This window comes from Equus caballus, chromosome 4 (genome assembly GCF_041296265.1).
Source record: "Equus caballus isolate H_3958 breed thoroughbred chromosome 4, TB-T2T, whole genome shotgun sequence".
Classification (NCBI taxonomy): Eukaryota; Metazoa; Chordata; class Mammalia; order Perissodactyla; family Equidae; genus Equus; species Equus caballus.
Window position 1 is genome coordinate 48,645,490 of NC_091687.1, and position 21,367 is coordinate 48,666,856.

Below are 21,367 nucleotides of genomic sequence, written 5' to 3' on the forward strand. Positions count from 1 at the left end.
AACAATCACATATTTGGCTTACAAACCTGTAATGCGGGCATAGTTTGGCTGGGCCAGTTCATCTCTGCTCTGGCTGATGATAGGTAGGATGTCTTAACTTTTAAGATAGCTCAGTCATCTTGTCTGTAAATTGACGCTGGCTTATGGCTGGGAGTCCAGCCAATGTTGGTGGCTGGGGACTTGATTCCTTTTTTTCTAGATATGGCCGCTCCATGGAGCTACTTGAGTGCTTTCACAGCATGGTGGCTGGATTCCAAGAAGAGGAAGCCATCAGTCTCTTAAGCATGGTATCACTTCTGCTGTAGCCTATTGATCAAGCAGTCACAGAGTCTGCCCAGTTCAAAAGAAGCAACAAAGAACTTGCAGCCATCTTTACCAAAGGGAGGGGATGCATTTTATCCAGACTTTAAAACCCAGAAAATGGAAACACGTAAAGGTTAATTAATTTCCTCAAGGTCACCTAGCTTGTAAGTGTAAATCTAAGATTTTAATCTAGGCAGTATGGTTACAGAATCCTAGCTCTTTACAAGTACACTTTTATGAGAAAATTTGACAAAGGGAAGCTTTTACAACTGACCACTATGTTTTAATTTTAAGTCTGCCAATCAAGGCTTAAAGGGAAATAGGTGTGAATATATAAATACAGGAAATACTCCAACTGATCAGTGAAGACTAGCTTTTATTCCAGTGTGGTGATGTTACAAATTTTAACAATTTAAATTTTAACAACTACTAAACTAATTTTAAATTATCATTATTTCAACTTTTCTTGAATTTGACAAAAGAGAAAAAAATTAACTGTTCAGTCAGTATAATTTCCCACAGGACATTCTGTTGGTTAGCCAAATATTGAAGTCAATTTGGCTTAGACATTTTCTAATTTGGCAGAATTAATTTCTAGACCAACTAAACAGCCTAAGATACCAAATACTTGTCTTTCAATTGAAAAATCAAAGAGAAAGTCTTTTTGCATGAATAAGAAGAATGAAAGGTCAAGAATCAGGTGGCAGAAAAGACAAAAATGGTAAAAATTTCTAAGCAGGTTGAATGGAACAGGATGCTGTTGGAGATACAGTCTTCAGGGCCTGAGAAGGCCAAAGGAGAAGGGTAAGAATTGAGATGACTGAGAAAAATAGAGAAGGAAAGCTATTTGACCATCCTAGTTTAGAAGGTCTCACCCATCCCAATTTTTAACATGGAGTCTCCTAGCAAGTATACACATGTGTGTTTACATTTGTATATATATAAATGTATGTATACATGCATTTATTTATTATTTTACTGTACATTTAAAATGGTAAATAATTTTGAGTTTGCTATGGTAAATACTAAAAGATGGAAGTCCACTTTTATTTTACTTCCAGATGTATATCCAGTTGTTGCGGTACTATTATTAAATAATTCATCACTTTCTCATGTAACTGAGCTACCATATAGATCATCTACTACTTCTCATGTATACAGGATGCTGTTTCTGGATTCTTTATCCTGCTCCACTGGTCCATCTGTCTTGTCTATACAAATACAATGTTTAATGAATTATTAACAACATTTTTAAATATCTGCTAAGTCATTGTGGTCCTTTTCCTGACAACTCTTTGGTAACAGTGATTATTTTTAACATAAATTTTAAGATTATTTTCTCCAATTAGAAAAAGCTGTTGAGTTTGTGATTGGAATTTCATTAACTTTATATATTAATTCCAGACAAAAAAAATTTTTAATTAACTTTCGAACTACATTAAAAAGTAATCTGATCTGGTCATTTAAATTTTTTCCAGTTTTTCTTAATTAAAAAGTTCAGTCTGAGCCTGGCCCTGTGGCCTAGTGGTTGAGTTCATCATGCTCTGCTTTGGCAGCCTGGGTTTGTGGGTTTGGATCCCAGCCGTGGACCTACACCACTCATTGGCCATGCTGTGGTGGTGACCCACATACAAAATAGAAGACGATTGGCACAGATGTTAGCTCAGGGCGAATCTTTCTCAGCCAAAAAAAAAGTTCTGTCTCTAAGATAGTCTATTTTTCTTCCTACTTTGTTCCAAAAGATGGCATGCAGCTATATGGGCATACAAAATTTGTTTGTGTGGAGTCTCCCCAAGAGAAGCACAAATGCCTATTTAGGATTTTGAGCACCTAGAAGAGAGCTATTCATCAGACACCTTATGGTTTTCACTGTGGCCTCATCTCCTTTCACTTTGGTCTGGCATGCCATAAGCATTCCGAGGATTGTTTTATACCTACACGAAACCCAGAAGAGACTTTGTAATAACCCCATGAATCCATGAAATGAGCTAATGTTTAAAACGAGGTGTTCTTCTCCTTTGTGGATTCTCTTTGGGTGTCTAGGATGGAATGAGAGGTTGAAGTCTTATTTCCTTATTCCACTTGCTCATGAATTGACAGGTTGGGCACGTGAGCATCCTTTGGAGTAGTCCTGAATAAAGGATAAGAATGGCTAGGGTCCTTAGGAAACTATCAGAGGAGGAAAATTGCCTTTATTTTCTCAGGTTGTGATGATAGGGAAGGTGATTGGTACCTGGAAGAGGTCTTGATATTTTCTTCACTTTGGGTAAATACGAATTTTAATTGACCAAATTTAACAGAATTATACTTTTTTAAGTTTATTACTTTTCCTACTTTCTGCTTGAACTGGAAAAAAAATGCAAGTTTTTCACTCTTTTGATATTCCCAGTTTCCTTTATAAGAAATGAAAATTCCGTCAATTTCCTTTATTTTTGACATCAAGTGTCAACATTTTGGCAGAGAGGCATTTCTTTCTTTGTCTCAAGTAATCTTTCTCTTGAAAAGTTTATCAGTGAATCTTGAGCTCAATAAGAAGGGAGATCATGATTTTTCATCACTGGTGTCTCTAGAATCTAGCATATAGCCTGACATACGTTAGACATACAATAAATATCTGGTAATGAGTGAATGGGTAAAGAAACGTATCCCATGTGGTTCCAAAGGTAGATTTTGAATTAATGTTTCTGCTAGGGATTAATTTGCTCAACTACAGTAGTCTTTGTTAGAAAAGTTTTTTTTTTATAGTATGAGGAAGCATTGGTTTACAAATAAATCAATAAGGGAAATAAAAATAAGCAAATTAGGAAATGCAAGAACTATATGGCAAAGTCTCAATGTTAAAGGTGAAAACTTCTGCCATTCAGACTAGAAATAACAGACTGATAAAGGAAAAATAAAGCCTGAAATAAAACTGTAAAAATAAACACTAAAATTATTTATTCAGGGTTATTTTTTTCCCCAGATGGTTACCTAATTGTCCTGATACGACCACTGATTAAGTAATTCATCTTTTTCCTCAATGATTTGAATTAATACTTTTATTATAAACTAAATGTAAGGGGATTTATTTCTGGACTTTGTTTTGTTCTTTTGCATAAATTGTAAGTATTTAGCTCAATCAGCTAGCTTAATGTGATCCCACCAATTTAACCACTACCCAGGTAATGAAATAGGATTTTGGTAGTCCCCTAGAAACTCTTTCTTGATAAATATTTATTGAGTGAAAGAATGAAGGACAGTCTCTGGGGAGTATTCAGGACCTGTTTTCTCCTTGTCATGTCTAATATTATGAATGTATTGGATAAAGACAGAAATGTGCTTATTAAACCCATGAATGGCACAAAGATGGGAGATAATAGCACATTGGATTAGAGACAAGTCTCCAGAATTTCTCAGAAGTCAGAGACAATGAAATGAAACTAGAATTATGTAATAGATAAGTGTAAATGGTTGCATGTCACTATAAGTGCAGTAGTGGGAAGAATTCACAACTCTCTTTTATGGGAATTTGACGATCGAGAAGTATTAGTTATTTTAAAGGACTCTATGAACCAAAAAATGTGATTATAATTTTAGCATACTCTTATTGTAGCGTGGTGTCAGAACAAGGGTGGTTTGACCTCATCTGGTATGTTTTTTTCAGTTATCATTATTTGAAAAGAATGATATGATGGAGAATGCCTGCAGTGGAATCACTGGGATGGTAGAAAGCCTGTGAACCTCAAATCCTTTTGTATAAAAGTCAGGCCGAAAGAGAAGCAAATGTTATCTGAAGAATAGTGATAGAATTGGGGATGTTTTGCTTGAAAAGGAGTTGTGGGAGCTTTCATTTAACATTTAAAGATTAGCAATATGGAAAAAGAATTACGATTATTCTCTATAGTTGCAGAAGAGAATCTCTCACTTGTTTGACATTTTTAGGCTGCTGATTTCAGCTCAATAAGTTTATAATGAGGCATAGTCCAGTGGTTAAGAGGATGAAACCTAGAGGCTGACTGTCTGTGTTAGCATGCCTGCCTTGTTGCCTGAGTCTCAATATTGTCATTTTTAAAATGATGGTATATTACTTACCTCAACTAGCCTTTATTCAAATGAAACAATGATGCATGCTAAACTCTTAGTTCAGTTCATATAGTAAATTCAAAACAAAATAGATAGTATCTTTAGTAGTAACTGTCTCCTTCTACCTTCTATATCTCCTGTATTTTTATTGTTTTATCATGTATTTCATTTATTGAGGGAAATATCCTATCCGTCCTACAAGCCAATAACCTCAATAGAGCAATCTATAAAATATCTTCATGTCTTGACCTCCAACTTGCCCTTCCACCAACTGCTGCACCCACCGCTCCACTGACCCTGCTCTGACAAAGGCCAGCAATGACCAAACTGCCAAATATAATAGATTCTGATCTTCATCGCACTTTGCCTTCTCTACAATATTTGACAAGCTCTTTTCTTTTTTTGGCTGTTTATATCACTTTCTCCTTATTCTCTCTCATTTCTATATAAACACTATTCTCTGTAGATTCATCTCCATCTTTTCACCCATTAGTTGTTGGTGTTTCTTAAGGCTGGCCTCTTACATAGCACCCTGGGTGATCGTATCCAGCTGAGAACTGATGACTTATGAATTTGAATTCACAGTTTCGGAGTGTTAACTCCTGTGTATAGATCTTCTCCCTGAGTATTTCACCTTGGATGTCTTAAAGTCTGAAACTCAACAATTACTCCCAAATCCAAACTTTATTCTGCATTATCAGTTTTAGAAAATGGTAATTAAGCTAGCACCTGGGCATTATTTTCCATCAATCTTTGCATCCAATGGTTACCAAATGCTATCAATTCAACTTAACATTTCTTGAAGAAATCTTCTCACCTCTACTACTCCTTCCTTCATTCAGCTCTCATTTTACCTTTCCCGGACCCATGCATTAATTCTATCTAGTCTCTAATCCACTGTTTGTATGGCTCCCAGAGTGGCCAATGGCTTGGCCATATGATCAGGCAGAGGGCAATGGAAACCTAGTATATTAAAGGGATGCCCATATGGGGCATGGTCCTGTGGAAATCGCCATGGAAATTTGAGGGGTGCATTAAAGTAGGATATGTCAGTGCCCATCAGAAGCACTCCCTTCCAGGTTTGGAAGGTGGCTGAATCGACACGCACATATCCCTGTGTGCTCCCTTGAGACGGCCACCTGGGTCTAAGAAATGAGTAGATGTGGGTGCAGTGCAGCAATGCAGAGATGGGCTGAATCTCGACATAGTCCTCTTGCACTCTCTGAGGCACAAAACGCCAGTAAGAGCTATTCTGTCTGCCAGCAAAAGAGACTGAGGCTGCAGATGGCCATGTGGCAGATTCCCTGGTGGGAAGGCCCTGAACAGAGCTGGCAAGTGAGACTGATGCTGGAAGCCCTGGGGAGCAACAAATGGGTCCTGACAGGAATTGACACTGACTCTAGACTGGGCTTGGCTTAATCGGTGGTAGATGCAAATACTCTGAGTGACATGAAAGAACTGGAACAGAAGATATTGCACCAATTTGGACAGCTGAACATCATTTTTTCACACTGGGGAACTCACTGTACAGCCGAAAATGGCCAACAATGGGCGGAAACATATCCTCCTCAGACTAGTTTGATAGAGAATTGGAACAGGTAACTAAAACATTGGTTGTCCAAAACAGGGAGAGATAAGAGCATGAAGGGCTGGTTTATACATCTTCACGAGTGTGTACTCACACTCATCATGAACATGAGTGAAGCTAGAAGAGTGTCCTCACTGGATAGATTTCTCTGTTTTTCTGGTGGAGCTGGGGAAGTGGGGGCAGGAAAGGTGCTGGTATACTTTCTTCCTTACATCACCTCAACTTTTCTTTTCTTACTTGATGCCGTGGTCATAGGACCAGGGCTACAAACACAAGAGCTGGAAGCAGGGATGATTCTTAAGCAAGAAACTGTAAATATGTTTTTAAGCTTTATCTCAGACAGAATTCCTAAGGGCCTATGTGCCTTCTTCCTGTCTGGTAAAATTGGGACTAAGAGTGAATGCTGCTATATTGCCTGATGGTAAAGATACCCCTCTAATTCTGTACCTGTGTAACCTTACTCTATGTGAAGAGAAGTGGACTGAGATAGAAGCACTTGCTAGACTAATATTGCTGCCTGCAGTCTAGACCAGCACGGTGGTCAAACTTAACGACCCTTCCAAAGGTGGAAAGTCTGGGTTTCAGTGAAGAGAAGGAAAATAGTAGCCATGGGTAAAGAAATGAACAAATGTGTTATGTAATGAAGGAAATCCAGATTTACATTATCACCTTGAATGAGGCTCAGAGCGAGAGATGTTATTGTCTCTTAGCTCGATTATACCAGATGCCTGAAAAGGTGAAGCCAAATATTGCTGAGACCGTTCCTGCTTTTGGAACCTGACAAGATTGAATGAAAGCTACATCTGAGTGGCCGAGCCCTGGAGGCATTTTTATACAATATAACGTACTAGATAGTTATTAATGACTGAATGAGATTCTAGTAACGTGCCAGTATCTTTTGATTTTATGATTGTTTGCTTTAAGGCATCCATGTTCAAAGACTGAGGATTGAGGGTGTGTAGTCTAATAGTATGATCTATAAGAAATATGTATTTTATAATATGTATAGCAGCATTCACTCTTAGTCCCAATTTTACCAGACAGGAAGAAGGCACATAGGCCCTTAGGAATTTTATAAGAAATACACATTTATAGGAAATAACAAGAAATTTATCATATATATTTGGTCTTAGTCCTTTGTCCCTGGTTCACAGCTCCCAAAACCCTTGGAATTTCCTAAGTGATGAGAGCAATAAAGTTGTTTTCTGTTATGTTAATGAGGTGACTTTTGGGACTCATCTAAGGATGGGGGCTGGTCGCCCTGAGAACCAACCAAGGGATTAGAGGGTTGAAATTTTAGTCCCACTCCCTCCACCCCAATTTCTGCCCTTCAGGAGGGGAGAGGAGCTGGAGGTTGAATCAATCATGAAAGGCCAATGATTTAATTAATCATGCCTAGGTAATGAAGCCTCCATAAATGTCCCAAAGGATGGGGTTTGAAGAGCCTCCCTGGTGGTGGACACACGGAGGTGCTGGGAGAGTGGCATGTCTCGAGAGGACATGGAAGTTTTGCTCCCTCTCCCCACACCTTGCCCTACGCATCTCTTCCATATGGTTGTTCCATATGGTTGTTACATCCTTTTATAATAAACCAGTAATCTAGTAAGCAAAACGTTTCTCTGAGTTCTGTGAGTTGCTCCAGCAAATTACTCAAGCCCGAGGAGGGGGTCGTGGGAACCTCTAATCTGTAGCCAGTCTGTTAGAAGCATAGGTAACGACCTGGGCTTGCAACTGGCATCTGAGGTGTGGGGTGGGGAGCAATCTTGTAGGACTGAATCCATAACCTGTGGAGGAGCCTGATGTGATCTCCAGGTGGGTAGTGTCAGAATTGGGTTGAATGTAGGACATCCAGCTGGTGTCTGGAGAATTGCTTGTTGGTGTGGTGAACTGCACCGCTCCTCAGCGCAATTGGGTCCAGGAGTCCAAAGTAATACCCTTATCAGGGGGCCCCCCCTTTCATGCTCTAGATTCCCTATCACCTGTTTCCTACTTTATTTTTTTCATGGCAATTTTCACTAACCAGCATATTATATTCTTTATTGTCTCTTTCCCCTCATTAGAATTTTGATCAGTGAGGGCAAGTTTTGTCTTTTTTCTTTCTCACTTCCCACCATTCAGAGCCTAGCATGGTGCCTGGCACACAGTAGATTCTAACTAATTATTGCTGAATGAATGAATAGGTAGGGAGATACACACCACCTGCCACCACCTGTATTCAGCGAATACTTACACCACCTCTCAATCTGTTTGAGAGAAGGTTTCAGACATCTAGCTAAGCCAGTGGTCTTCTCAGACTCTCAGCTTTAATAGTCTGCAACTTCCTTTATAATGTAATATACATATAGTTTGCCAGCAGTCATCATATTAGTGAAGCAGTTGGGGAATGTTAGAACTAAGTCTTTTCATGTGGCAAATAACATTATCATTACACCTGCCTCTGGATTGACCATTGATATTAAGTTCCCAGTATTTTTCAACTTCCTCTCACTAGCTCTGGATGGAAGATAAAAGCTTCTCTTGTGTTTATTGTTCTTGTTCTTCAAAGCTGAGTTCTAATAGAGTGTTCCAGAAGATATATAGCGATAATTCAATTAGATAAACATTTGTTCCATTTTTTTCCCCAGAGGTCCTTGATGCACACGTTTAGAGATTTTTTCCCTGCCTACTTTATTAGCTTCAAAAATTGAGGCTGAATATCTAATCAGAAAGACAATTATCAATTCTCTGTGCTTCCAAGTTGGTGGTTTATGTTTCTGTAAGTCCAGATGAGCTGTGAACATTTTGCTCATTATCTGGTAAGCACCGACCACTACCGACAGAAATGGAGCTTCTTTTTCCAGCTGCTCTCCCTAATGTTGCAGAAACCTTCCTTTTCAGTTCATTAAATTTAACTTCAGGCAATTGCTAATGCAAGATAATTCTTTTTTTGTTATTTCTTTGGTACTTCCAAAGTTCAGTCTCCACATTAGCAACAATGAGCCAGAGGGTTTTTAAAGTGTTTTTTTTTTTAAGTTATTTCAGAAGATAGGGACTTAGGCAGAAAAAAGATCCATTCCAAATGACAAATCTTTAGCATTATTTTTCTTTTTATTTATACTGAAGGATCCTCAATTGTAATTGCTTTTTAAGTTGGCTTTACTAGTGCATGATTAGGAGGAAATATTTTCGAGTTTCATACTGCACCAAAAATCTTGTCTCTCAATTTCCAATCGTTTGCAACATTTAAATTAAATGGCCTGAAGACTACTTTGAAAGCATAATTAAGAAATATTTTGTGAATATGTGCATGTGCTGTGATTTCTTACTAAATTTTTCAAGTCCCCAGTTCTGAAAAATTAAAGACAGAAATAAGAGGATCTTACAGACAAGATCTTGCATAGTATTCTGTTACACATGTGCCATAATTTATTTAAACTTTCCATTATTTATATCCATTTACATGCTTTCATATGTTTGTAACCACAAATTTGATAAGTATCCTTATACTATATCATTGTGCACATGCTTTATATCAATTACCTATTTATCTATCAACTCTCTGTCCACACATGCACACACACACCACACACATCATTTGTCATCTGTTTATCTCTCTTTTTCTCTCTCTACTTTATCATATCCCTCTTTAGACTTCAGAATCATTTCCTAAAAGTGGAATTACTAGGTCAAAGGACATACTTATTTTTAATTAGAAACAGTGTCTATATTGCCCTTCATTGACTTGAATCATTTAATATTTTCCCCACTAGTAAAAAAGAAATCTTTTTTTTTTTGCCTTGTACTTGATAGGGCAAATTTTGTCAAGTATTGTCGAACTTTATTTTCCCCTTCCATTGGGTCATTGTTTTCAATGTGCATGAGAATCTTTTTCATAAGTTCAAAAGCCATTTATATTTCCTTCTCTGTTTCTCTGGCCTTGTTCTTCTCTCCTACCAGAAAATAAAATGAAACTATCAATTGAGGTTTTTAGTCCCTCCTTAATTTCCTTTTATTAACAAAATTTGCAAAATATGCAGGATCTGATAATTGTCAATGGTAAGTACTGCTTTTAACACTCATGTACCAACAGACTGTGCCTCTGAATGGCATTGTAGTTTAAGTAAGATAATATACCAATTTATTGCTGCTTTGATTATGGATTCATAATTACACCTAAATATTTCTGGCTGGGAAGTGTTGATTTTTGAAAAACACTGTGATGCCTCTTCTGAAGGGAATTATACCAAAGTCCTCTTTAGTTTTTATCACTGAACAAATGTTGCCATAATCTTTTTGCAACATGCATTATATTCATGATCACTACCAGACATGGCCTCAGTCTATCATTTTTTACTTTATTATAGGAAACATTTTAATTTGATTTTCTTTTGGATTCTTAAATATAGACGTTGGAATGAGTATATGAAAATTAATGTTCTTGTGATTTTTAAGGGTCTTTTACATAAATATCAGAACAAAATCCTGCCCACTATGACCTCCTTCTACAGCCAGGATATTTTCTTCTTGATTTACTTTTATAAATCATTTTTCTCATAGGTAGCAAGGTAGTGTAATCAGAAGAAAAGACTTGTAGCCCTTTGGCAAAGACAGTAAGAAGTGATAGACATAAAATAAAATCCCCTAGCAGACCAATATTATGAACGAGTGAAGCTTTTATAAAGATAAATTGTGAAAGTGTATAGTTATACATCAACTGTCAGAGCAGCAGCTGGAGGGCCCCTGGGGATTTGGTTTGACAGGGTTTTCACTGCAATCACTGTGTTTATGAAAGACTGGGCTACAGGTCTACGCCTCTTCTGAAGATGTGCACTTTCTCCTCCACATTACTTTCTAGACGTACTGGCTGACTCTGATCTTGAAATTCCTTTTACTTCTCCAGGAAATCAAGACATTTTGCTCTACAAGGAATGGATTTTAAATGGTCTATTAACGTATTTACATGGTTGCTGAATGTCCCTCTCTATGGTTTCAAATCGAGTTATGGGAATTTGGGAAGCACTCTGAATTGTAACTTTATTCTGTTCTTTCTGTTTTATTTCTGCTTTAAAGCAAATAGTATATCATTTGACTATTATTGATACCATAAAATAAATTAATACAGTTTGAGACTGAATAGGAAAGTCAGGCTGCTTTTGTATTCTGGCACAAGGGCTTTTTAGAAATTTGCAATTGCTCCTTTCTTGCTTAATCGACCTCTCTTCCTCATTTTCCAGTATTCCCAGCTCCGTTATATACTCCAACTGCAATTTCTCATGCAATGAACTTAAATTGAGAGAAAGCTATGGCAGAGTTCTCTCGTTTACAGACTGCATTCTCAATAAAGTTTCCCAAATCCTATAGCCCACACTTTCTTCGCATGTCCTCAGTTGTCACTCCTCTATGGTGCCTGTCTTAGTCACTACTGTTTTTATTTCTTCAACTGCTCTGTTATCTTTCTGTCCACGTCATAGCATTGTGTGTTCTGAGGGGTTTAGGTTAACATACTTCTGGCAGGTGAAATGAATATAAAATGTATTCACAATGGAGTACTGACAACTCTAAGCTTTGGGTGAATTAGTTGGTCTCTTAACCCTAGTGGCCTCTTTGTAAGTGATCTGCTATTTAAGCTTAACTACTCTTTATCCATAGGCCTCACATTTCACTAATTCTTTTATTCATCCAACAAGAAGTAATTCCTTATTCTTACTATGTGTTGGGCTTCATTCTAAGCAAGGAGCAAAAGAGATAAAGACCTGGCCTCTCCCATGTGTGTGAGAGAGTACAAAAAACAAAAGACAAACAATCATGATCCAAAAAGATATATGTCAGGTGCCATGAAGAAAACCAAAGGAGGATAGAGAGTGATGGGGGTGGTCAAGGAAGGCTTCTCAGAGGAGGTGGGATTAAGCAGAGACCTGCATGAAGTGAGGGGGCAGTCAGGCCTATGTTGAAGGGAAGAGTGTTCCAGGTACAGGTAACAGTAAGGGCAGCATTCTGAGATAAGTGTGTGGTTTTAATAAAAGACTGGGATCCAGCTTCAGCACCTCCATGTGACACTGCCCTCAAAGATTCCCTGGAGAGGCGGGTGAGCAGGCTTACGAAACAGCAAATGGCTGGGGGCAGTGAGGTGTCAGGGACCATTGTCAGACCATCTCTGCCTGGGATGAAAAAAAATCGTGGATAAATAAAACCCAGAAAGCTCTTTTTTCTTTACCAAAAAGTTAAAATTTAGTTGATGTTCTAAAATTAACAACCACTTGGCATGACCAGAATTGCCAGAAAGGGAATCTTAATGTTTACTTTTTAAAATAAATACAAATAGATTCCTGAAAAATAGTTGGGAAAAGTTCATTGAGAGTTCAAATAGGTGATCTAGAAACTATTGCTTTTTTTTTATGAAAAGAACATCTACAAAACACAATAATAAGACTGATACCCAATTGTATTCTAAATAGACTAGAGATTTTTGATTCCTGAAAAAATGACTCCCGTAAACTAAAAGTCTTCATATACTGCCTGTTTTAAGATCTGACTCAGGAGAAGAACAAAAACATAAAACTACAAAATTAACTCTATCTACAGCAGTTGTTTTACTCATTTGATAATGTAGACATAACCATTTGTCAGCGTCCCTGCTAGATACAGAATTATCATCTCACACTACAAAACATCCTTTTTATAAAGAGTAATATTTGCTAGGCCCACACTCTAGTTCCAGACGCCCAAAATCCTGTTCTGTGGTCACGGCTGTCGGAGGACAGGGCCAGGGGGACGGGCAGAGGTGTCGGTTCTCACATCTCATCTGGACCCAGGACAGATGACTCTCTGACAAGATTCCTCACAGGTTTGTTCATGGATTGCTCTCCTCTCAACGCCTCAATCTTAGAGGGGAAATCGAACTAGAAACTCATTTGCATTTGGTAATATTTTTATAAATAGTGAGACCTCAGATCATTTGGGAAGCCTGATTCTTGCAAGTTATTTGTAATAGAGGACCGAATCCCAATCGCCAATACATGTATGAAAAGATGAAAAGTTGCTTGACTGTGCTAGTGGTCAAGGAAATGAAAACAATGAGAAAGATGGATGTTTTATTTCAGCCTGGACTGGGGCTTTTTCATAACTCAAATGGTGGCCAAAAGGCTATGGGATTTGCCTTAGGTGTTGCCAGGGTTTGGGGACAAAGGACGTTGTACTGTGTTTGCAAACAGTTAAAGGGGAAAAAAAAATGAAGCTGTTTTCTGATTGTGTCTACTCAATTCAGCCATTTCTCTCTCCCTCTCATCCTCCCCCAGCCTTATCATGTTTATAAGATTTTATGATCAAGGAGAAAAATATGGCAGGATGCATATCAGATGGGCTACCTTGGCAGGGAGATGCTATGAAGGGAGGTGGGGAGGGGAAGTCATCTGGAAAAGAAAAAAAAAGAAGACAAAAACTGCATCATCAGGAAGCCAAAGGGCAGTTGGCATTTCTGTTTGTATCTAATATCTTTGGAGAGTAACTGACACTGACGAGAAGTGTAAATTGAAGTGTGTGTTGACTTTTTCCTGGAATATGTTCAGAGTTAAATGCAAGGATTCACCAGGGACTCAGAAGAAGCAAATGTAGAATGTAGACCAGTCACACTGTGTTTGCAGGACATAAACTGAAGTTGCAAAACAAATAATGAAGTTAGTAATTTGACCATGAATGTCCAGATATACCTAAAGAAATATCTGGGTGATACACTTTAGAAATCCTCATCTAGATTCAATTGTAATGAATACAGAAAATAAGGAGACTGCAAATCATCGTTATTTTAATCAAGAGTCTGAGGCTAGCTGCATAGTTTGAGTGGTTCATATACTAAGTGTTTAACAGGTTCTCTGCTTAGTTATATTTTAACAAACAGTTATTTCAGAAAATGTTGTAACTGCAAACCACTCTGGCAGTAATTTATCTAATTTGTGTATCCCTTTCTGAATTTGCAAATGCGTGAATCTTAATTTGAGGAATTAAGGAAATCAATTTGTTAATGAGTGGGTTCCCGCTTTGTTTTAAGGTTTAATCTTTTATTGGTAGACATAGGGAGAAGGGACAGAGAGAGGCCTGCTTTCTGACGGAGGGGGCAAGAAGAGCTGTACTCTATTCTAGAGGTTTGATCATCCTCTGCTGCTGCTCTTTTAATTGACTGGAAATCGAGGTCCTTTGCTAATGATGGTTAATTTGGTAGCCTCACTTTTCAAGCAAAGTTTTGCATCTCTCGAACCTTCTAAATTGGAGTAGTTAAAAAAGACCCAGGAACCGGCAATACAGTAGTAAAAGGATTTGGATATTCACTGATACTTTTTTAACTCACATTTGAGCAGCAAATGATGCAAATTAAAACACAGATACACACGAGTAGAATGAAAATGATTTGTGTTTATGTTTGTCAGCAACATAGTTATTTACAAATAATCCATATGAAAATGTAAAAAAGCATATTACATCTTCACATGCCATCTGTATTAACTGAATAAAGCTTAGTGACATTATTTGCAAATCTGTAGTTAATTGTACATAGACATTTTGTGCGTTAAAAAAGAAATGTACATAATTTAAAATAAATTACATTACACAATTTACAAAGCAATATTAACAAAAATTTCTTAGACAGCTGCCTCCTTAATTAAACAAAATAAATATTCAGGTAATTAAATTAATCGAAAAACACATTTAGGGGATTATAATTTATAGAAAGATATATTGCAAATTTAATAAAGTTTTATTTTACAATGACAGATACTGATCTCTTCAAATTTCTGTGCTAGAAATAGGCAGGAAAAAGTACCAGAAAGGGAATCTTAATGTTTACTTTTTAAAAATAAACATGCATAGATTCCTGAAAAATAGTTGGGAAAAGTTCATTGACAGTTCAAAGTAGATGATCTAGAAACTACCTCTTTTAAAAACAAAGGGACATCTACAAAACACAACAATAAGACTGGTACCCAATTTTATTCTAAATAGACTAGAGATTTTTGATCCCTGAAAAAATGACTCCCACAAATAAAAGTCTCCATATACTGCCCATTTTAAGATCTGGCTCGGGAGAAGAACAAAAACATAAAACTACAAAATTAACTCTATCTATGTAGCAGTTGTTTTACTCATTTGATAATGTAGACATAACCATTTGTCAGCGTCCCTGCTAGATACAGAATTATCATCCTTTTTATAAAGAGTAATATTTGCTAGGCCCACACTCCAGTTTCAGATGTCCCAAATCCTGTTCTGCCGTCACGGCCTTCTGAGGACAGGACCGGGGGGACGGGTAGAGGTGTCAGTTCTCACATCTAATCTAGACCCAGGACAGGTGACTCTCTGACAAGATTCCTCACAGGTTTGTTCATGGATTGCTCTCTTCTCAACGTCCTTAATCTTAGAGGGGAAATGAAACTGGAAACTCATTTGCATTTGGTAATATTTTTATAAATAGTGAGACCTCAAATCCTTTGGGAAGCCTGATTCTTGCAAATCTATTCAGACCCCAAATCAGCCTAAGATGGGCTCTCCTTTCTGGAAGGATTGAAAGGTGCAGCGTCCCTCACGTAGGGAAGGATGTGAAGAGAGGTCAGATGGACGTAAGCAGAGCCGGAGGGTCCAGCGTGGCAACTGACATTTTTACAGAAAAGGGTCTATTTTTCTTTTTTCTTTTGGCATGTGTTCCACAGCTTTCCTTTGTTTTTTACTCATCTCGTTGACCAGTCCATTCTGTTTAAATCAAAATGTTCACATTCTAAGTGACACTTTGACTCCAATAGGAAGGAAATATAGATATTCACCTCTTTTTTTCTTATTAAAAATTTGAGCATGTTTAGTAGAAGGTGGTTCTGAGGGAAGTAGACAAGGTTAGTGTTGATAAGAGAGCAGAGTGTTGATAAGAGAGCAGAGTAGAGAGAGACCAGGCAGAGAGAATCATCATAAAAGGTCAAGAACAGGGAGTTAGAGGAGGCAAGAAAAAATTTGTGAGAGGTGTTACTTGCTTCCAGCGAGAAGTTTTAAAGAAATCACTTTATCTTGAAATGTCCAGGAACTTAAGAGAGTTCTGATTAAGCCACAAGGACCATGGCCACGTACCGTCCCTGAGGGTGGAGAGGCATACAAGAGAAGCCTGACAGCAGGGCCTAAGACATGGACGTTACATGAGGAAAAATACTAACCACAGCGACAAACAAATCCAGAGTAAAGGGTAATGTGTTTCAGTGCTATCATCACTTGTTAAGCATTTTTCTCCTCCTTTTGAATGTCTTAGATATGTCTGTATACAAAAGCCATTCCTAAATTTTTTACAGTGCCTAGCAGAGTGTCTTACATGTGATAATTCAATAAATACTTGTCCTGTTATAAGTAACTTGTGCTTTGTTATAAGTAATTAAGAACATGCTTTTATGTACTCCTTTTCAAATTAGCTTAAGCTATACTGTAGTGTCCTCAAAAAGGCTTTGAAATAAGGATTATGGCCAATATCCTAGATTAGGTATCGATGAACAAGCAAGTCAACCTTTTCAAGACATCAGTTACGCCATTTCTATGTGGTTTATATGGAGAGAGCCCAACAAAAGCGTATGATATTGTGTCTATATTTTTCTCTCTTCTTTTTTTTTATTTTAAACCAAGCAGACCTTCCCACTTATAGACCGGTAGTTCTAGATCTTTCTGGGCTCACAGACCATTTTGGTAAAGCAGAAGTGTCAATAGACAAGGTATATTCCACTCCTGAATTCTTAGAGGGAATAGGGAGAGAAGGGACTTTGATGAAATTCCAACAAAGTATTGAACTCATTATTGACTCATGACAGGAACAAAAATAAGGCCATTTTCACGTTATAAACATGAATACAGTAACCTTCATTTGTCCAAAAATTTGTAGATAGCTAGCTGCATTCCCGTCCAGTCACCTTTCTAACAAGAGGCCCTCCAGGATTTATTTATCCTAACAATGAACGTGTTAGGGCACATTGAACCTAGTCTCCTCCACAGTGTCATAAAATGTAACCAATTTGTGAATAAAATCATCTTGTATGTTCACACCATTTTATAATTTTGGTCAATTAATTCATTTAATTCTTAACATATGCATAGGATGATACTCATCTGCCTTCTGAATTAGTGACATTTTACAATATTGTAAGTACAGCTTTAGTAGCAACAATATCTTATTCTATTCAATCATTTCAAAGTTATTACGTGTTGCAGACATTTCATAAGGCTGTTTGCTGAATTCTTCAGGTAACTGCAATAGATTCTTTCTCAAGGATTTTGGACAAATGGAGTTCATTTTATTCAAAGAGATCAACATGAGGATTATCTGAAAGACTCCTGAATACATATATTGACAATCAAAGTTTTAGAGTAACAATATTATTTTTGTCTTCCTCTTCAATAAGACAAATGATTTGGAATTAATTTGTTTTCATGCTTTTCCTTGTTTAAATCCTTGATTTAAGGTAAAATTCTCATCTTCCTGACCACCTGCTTCCTTTGAAATGATTGACATTACCTAATACAGTGGACATTGAATAAGGAATTAGTGCTTACCACGTTTAATTCTTATTGAAATTTGTAGAAATCTGTTCATTTTGGGGACAATGACATCCTAATCTGATGTCTTTTGTAATTTCTGCAAATACTCTAATGAACAGCAGGGGGAGTTCAAGTCCTAGTATGAAGGTAAAATACCTTCTAGTCCAAACCACTTTTATAGGAACACAGCTATAAGATAAAATAGCTTGTTATACTATTTTTAAAAGACCTGAAAACCTAATGTCCTGCCCTCTCCCCAAGGTTGTTGCAGTAAATGTCGCCTGAAAAAGGTATTGCTTCTTAATGGCACCTTTTGAATTTTCTTTTCATATGAAAGAAGTCTGCCAAGTTAGATATTAATTCACTGTGCCATTCTCAGGGCTACGTCTGTGAAAAATATAGCTGCATCCAACACAGTGATAAGTTTAATGACTGCTTTTCACCTTTGAAATTAAACACTGATCACAGTCTGAGGGTGAATGAATGAAAACTAAAGATGACACAATGGAGGGTTAGCATTGAAAAAACTTCTAGACTAGTGGTCAGCAAACCACGACCTGTCAATGTGGCCTGCCGACTTTTTTTTATTGGAAAACAGCCATGCTCATTCTTTTATCCCTGTATATTGTCTATGGCTGTGTTCTCACAATGGTAGAATTGAGAACTTGCAACATAGACCTGGCTGAAAGTATTTACCATTTGGCCCTTTTCCAAAAAAGTTTACTATTCTTGGGCTAGATATTTTATGAAGCCCTGGACAAAATACTTATTCTTCTCTTTTAAAAATTTTAGTTTTTGAATCATATGTTAAAAAGACCTCTTCAACTTTTACCAGTGAGAAAGACACAACTACGAATTTTGAAATACATTCATTCTGAAACTATGAAAACAAATCAGGGAGAAAGAAAAAGCAACACACAATTTTGATTTCTTTTAGCTACAAAAATCATCAAAACATTATTTTCTCCATCTGCTCAAAATTAAAAGACAACCAGCCCCTTTTTTTCTTTTCTTTTCTTTTTTTAACAAAGATAACAAATATAAAAATCTAGTCATAAACAGCCTTCAAAGTACAATTAAAAACCACCTAGAGAGATCCACCTTTTGGAGGGTTAATGAGTTCGGGACTTAAACACTTAAGTTACCGCCATGTCGTCGATTTCACAATGGCTGCAGTGATGAGGAAGAGCGTATACAGCAGATGTAACAGCTAATTCCATCCTGTCGCCATCCAAACTGAACTTTACTCTCTTCAGGATACAAGAACTTATATATGTCTCCATGACACTCTTAGCACAGGTGTCTTCATCCCATATGAAAAGAGGCAGTTTCTATGGCAATACTGGTTAAGTGCCTATCATGCTGCACTAATATAGTGCAAAAATGTGCCTTCCATATAGCAAAAAAGATGCAGGCAACCAGTTTGAAAATTAGGGAAAGTAGAAAGATATTAACACAAGCAAATTAGTTTTTCAGACAATAACCACTAGAAAATACTGAACTTAAGGACTCTTCTAAGGTACTAGTACATGTCCAGCATTCATACTTTGGAGAGAGACAAGAATTAAGTCTTATAAAAGAGTCTTTGCCTCTGAAATGCAGGTCAATAAAAGCCACCATCAACCACCAAGATGCTGAATTTATTCGAGGGGTTTTCTGCTCAGCTTAGAGCTTATCTTTCATTCACCATTAAAATTGCTTATTAACCAGTATCTAATCTGACATAATAATGTGTATCATTCAATTGAGTATACATGTTGTTATGCTTAACTATAGTATTGTAGAGATCTTGGTATGAACTCTTCATGCTAAAATGGTACTATAGGTTAACTGCAGACAGAGGCTTACATTGGGCGTCCTAACTGACCAACTCCACCACCATATTGTAGAGATGAAAGTGAATTGTCAGTTGGTAGATTTCAGAGAAGATCACATAAGACTCTCAGAATGCAGCATGTATTCAACTAAATCTGCTAGAATTCTCAGGGCTGATGGTTTCTATGTAAGTGGTACTTGTCTTGATATCTCCACTGGCACCGTGATTTTCACTCTTTTTATGATGCTCTTTTATAAAGTTACAATGAATTTTAATCCACACAGTTTGAATAGGTTTGTGGCCTCTGGACATCTACTGCAAAGTCAGAAAGCTGACAGTGGCTGTTGCTAGGATAAGTTATATTTTACATGTCTGCATCTCCATCATAGGCTAAGGTTAAAGGTTTCAGTCGGTTGTTTTGCCTTCTTTGGGGTTTCTTTGGCTTTTTGCTGTAAAAAAAAATCATTAAAACCGAGAGAAAGAAAGTCAATCTTCAATTTTAAATTTTATTGTTTTAAATAAGAAATATGAAACATACTGATAAACCTAAATTGCTTAACTGCCTACATTGCCTAAATTCAACCTTAAAATTTCATTTTCTGGTATCTTTGAATTTCTCAGTTTTATGCTCTGAATAAACTCAAAACAGAACCCATCAAATATTTTATTACCCTGTAAAGATGAATTATCGAAAAGAAATTCTTCTAGTCCTAACAACAGAAATAACAGTAGTATCATCATCTACATTTGGCTAGAAACCTTTATAAATAATACATGTTTAGAAAGATAGTTGAATAAGATTAGGTATTACCATAATATTTTCCTCCAGTAGTAATTCAATATAAAAATCTACAGTTCACCATAAGCATATTCTCTTGCATAACCCAGGAGAACGGACTTGACAAGATGACCTGGAATAGCTCTGGCTCATCTTCAGAAATTAAATGGCTCAGATTTGGTAGTTTCTAAACTAAGACTAAAGCTAGGTTTATTTAGAACTTAAGATGAACAATAAATAAATGTGGAATACTTATTTGAGACATTTGTTTGCTGTTCCTATGCTATGGTCAATTGAAAGCATTTCCTCTGAAATAGATTATGTATCCCTTAAATTCTGAAACTTTTAAACACTCACCAAGCTAGATAAATCATGGAGATAATAAAGATGAGTAACACAAATGCCCCAGCTGCTACGCCGTAAACCCAGGTCTTTAGTCTCCCATCTAAGACGAATGGATATTAGTCATTAATTCACATTAGTCTGGTATATATATGACACTCTTTAACTATGACCAATGACCAGTCACATATGACTAAGTCCTTTCAACACTCAAAATGAATGATTACTTAGACACAATTAATGATTACTGAAAAGCTGCTATTATGAATTAGATGCTCCTTCATTAAAGATAAATTATCAATGAAAATGGAGCTTAAAAGAAAGAAATAATGTTTTCAATTCCATTTGAGTCTAGATTTCAAGTTAATATGTTTAAATTTCTACTGCTTATCTGAATTTTACTTCAAATCCTATATATGTGTAATGCTATATAAACATTTTCTTCCAATTTTCATTCTATTTTGAGAATGGCAATTATAAGAACAGAAGAAAAATAATGCGATTCAAGAAAGTCCTACAACTTACAGGTGATGCAGACAGGTATTTGAACATAAACTTTGTCATTTCAATATTTTTTCCAGATGAGTTGAAAGTGAATATATTTGACATTTTTTGGAATTAATAATCTTTTATCCAGTTTACACTTATACGTGCTTTAAAATTGATTCGGCAATATCATTTGCAAAAATAACCAAGTTTGATTAACATATAAAAGGATCTCTAAATAACTTTTTCTACCTTTTCTATTATATGGCATCAGACAGAAAAGCGACTTTTCTAATTTGGCTTTTTGGTCTCATTCTCTTTGAACTTCTCAGTTTTATGTTCTGAATAAACTTCAAACAGAAGATACTACTAATGACTTTGCCTAACTTAACTTGATCCTGACATCAATATATACTTTCAGTTGCATACATACAATTAAACATATGATATTAGTGTTGAAGTT

General features: G+C 36.6%; 1 protein-coding gene across 5 annotated transcripts in view; it reads right to left on the reverse strand.

Moving 5' to 3' along the window:
• Nucleotides 1-15,597: 15,597 nt before the first annotated feature.
• THSD7A (thrombospondin type 1 domain containing 7A) overlaps nt 15,598-21,367 on the reverse strand; it is a 671,418-nt gene continuing 665,648 nt past the window's right edge. For all 5 annotated transcript variants that reach the window (XM_070264554.1, XM_023639297.2, XM_070264555.1 and 2 more), the window contains 2 exons: nt 20,434-20,521; nt 15,598-19,747 (listed from right to left, as the gene is read on the reverse strand). In XM_070264554.1, coding sequence (XP_070120655.1) covers nt 19,663-19,747; nt 20,434-20,521 — 173 coding nt within the window. In that variant the 3' untranslated portion in view covers nt 15,598-19,662. The remainder of the gene's footprint in view (nt 19,748-20,433; nt 20,522-21,367) is intronic.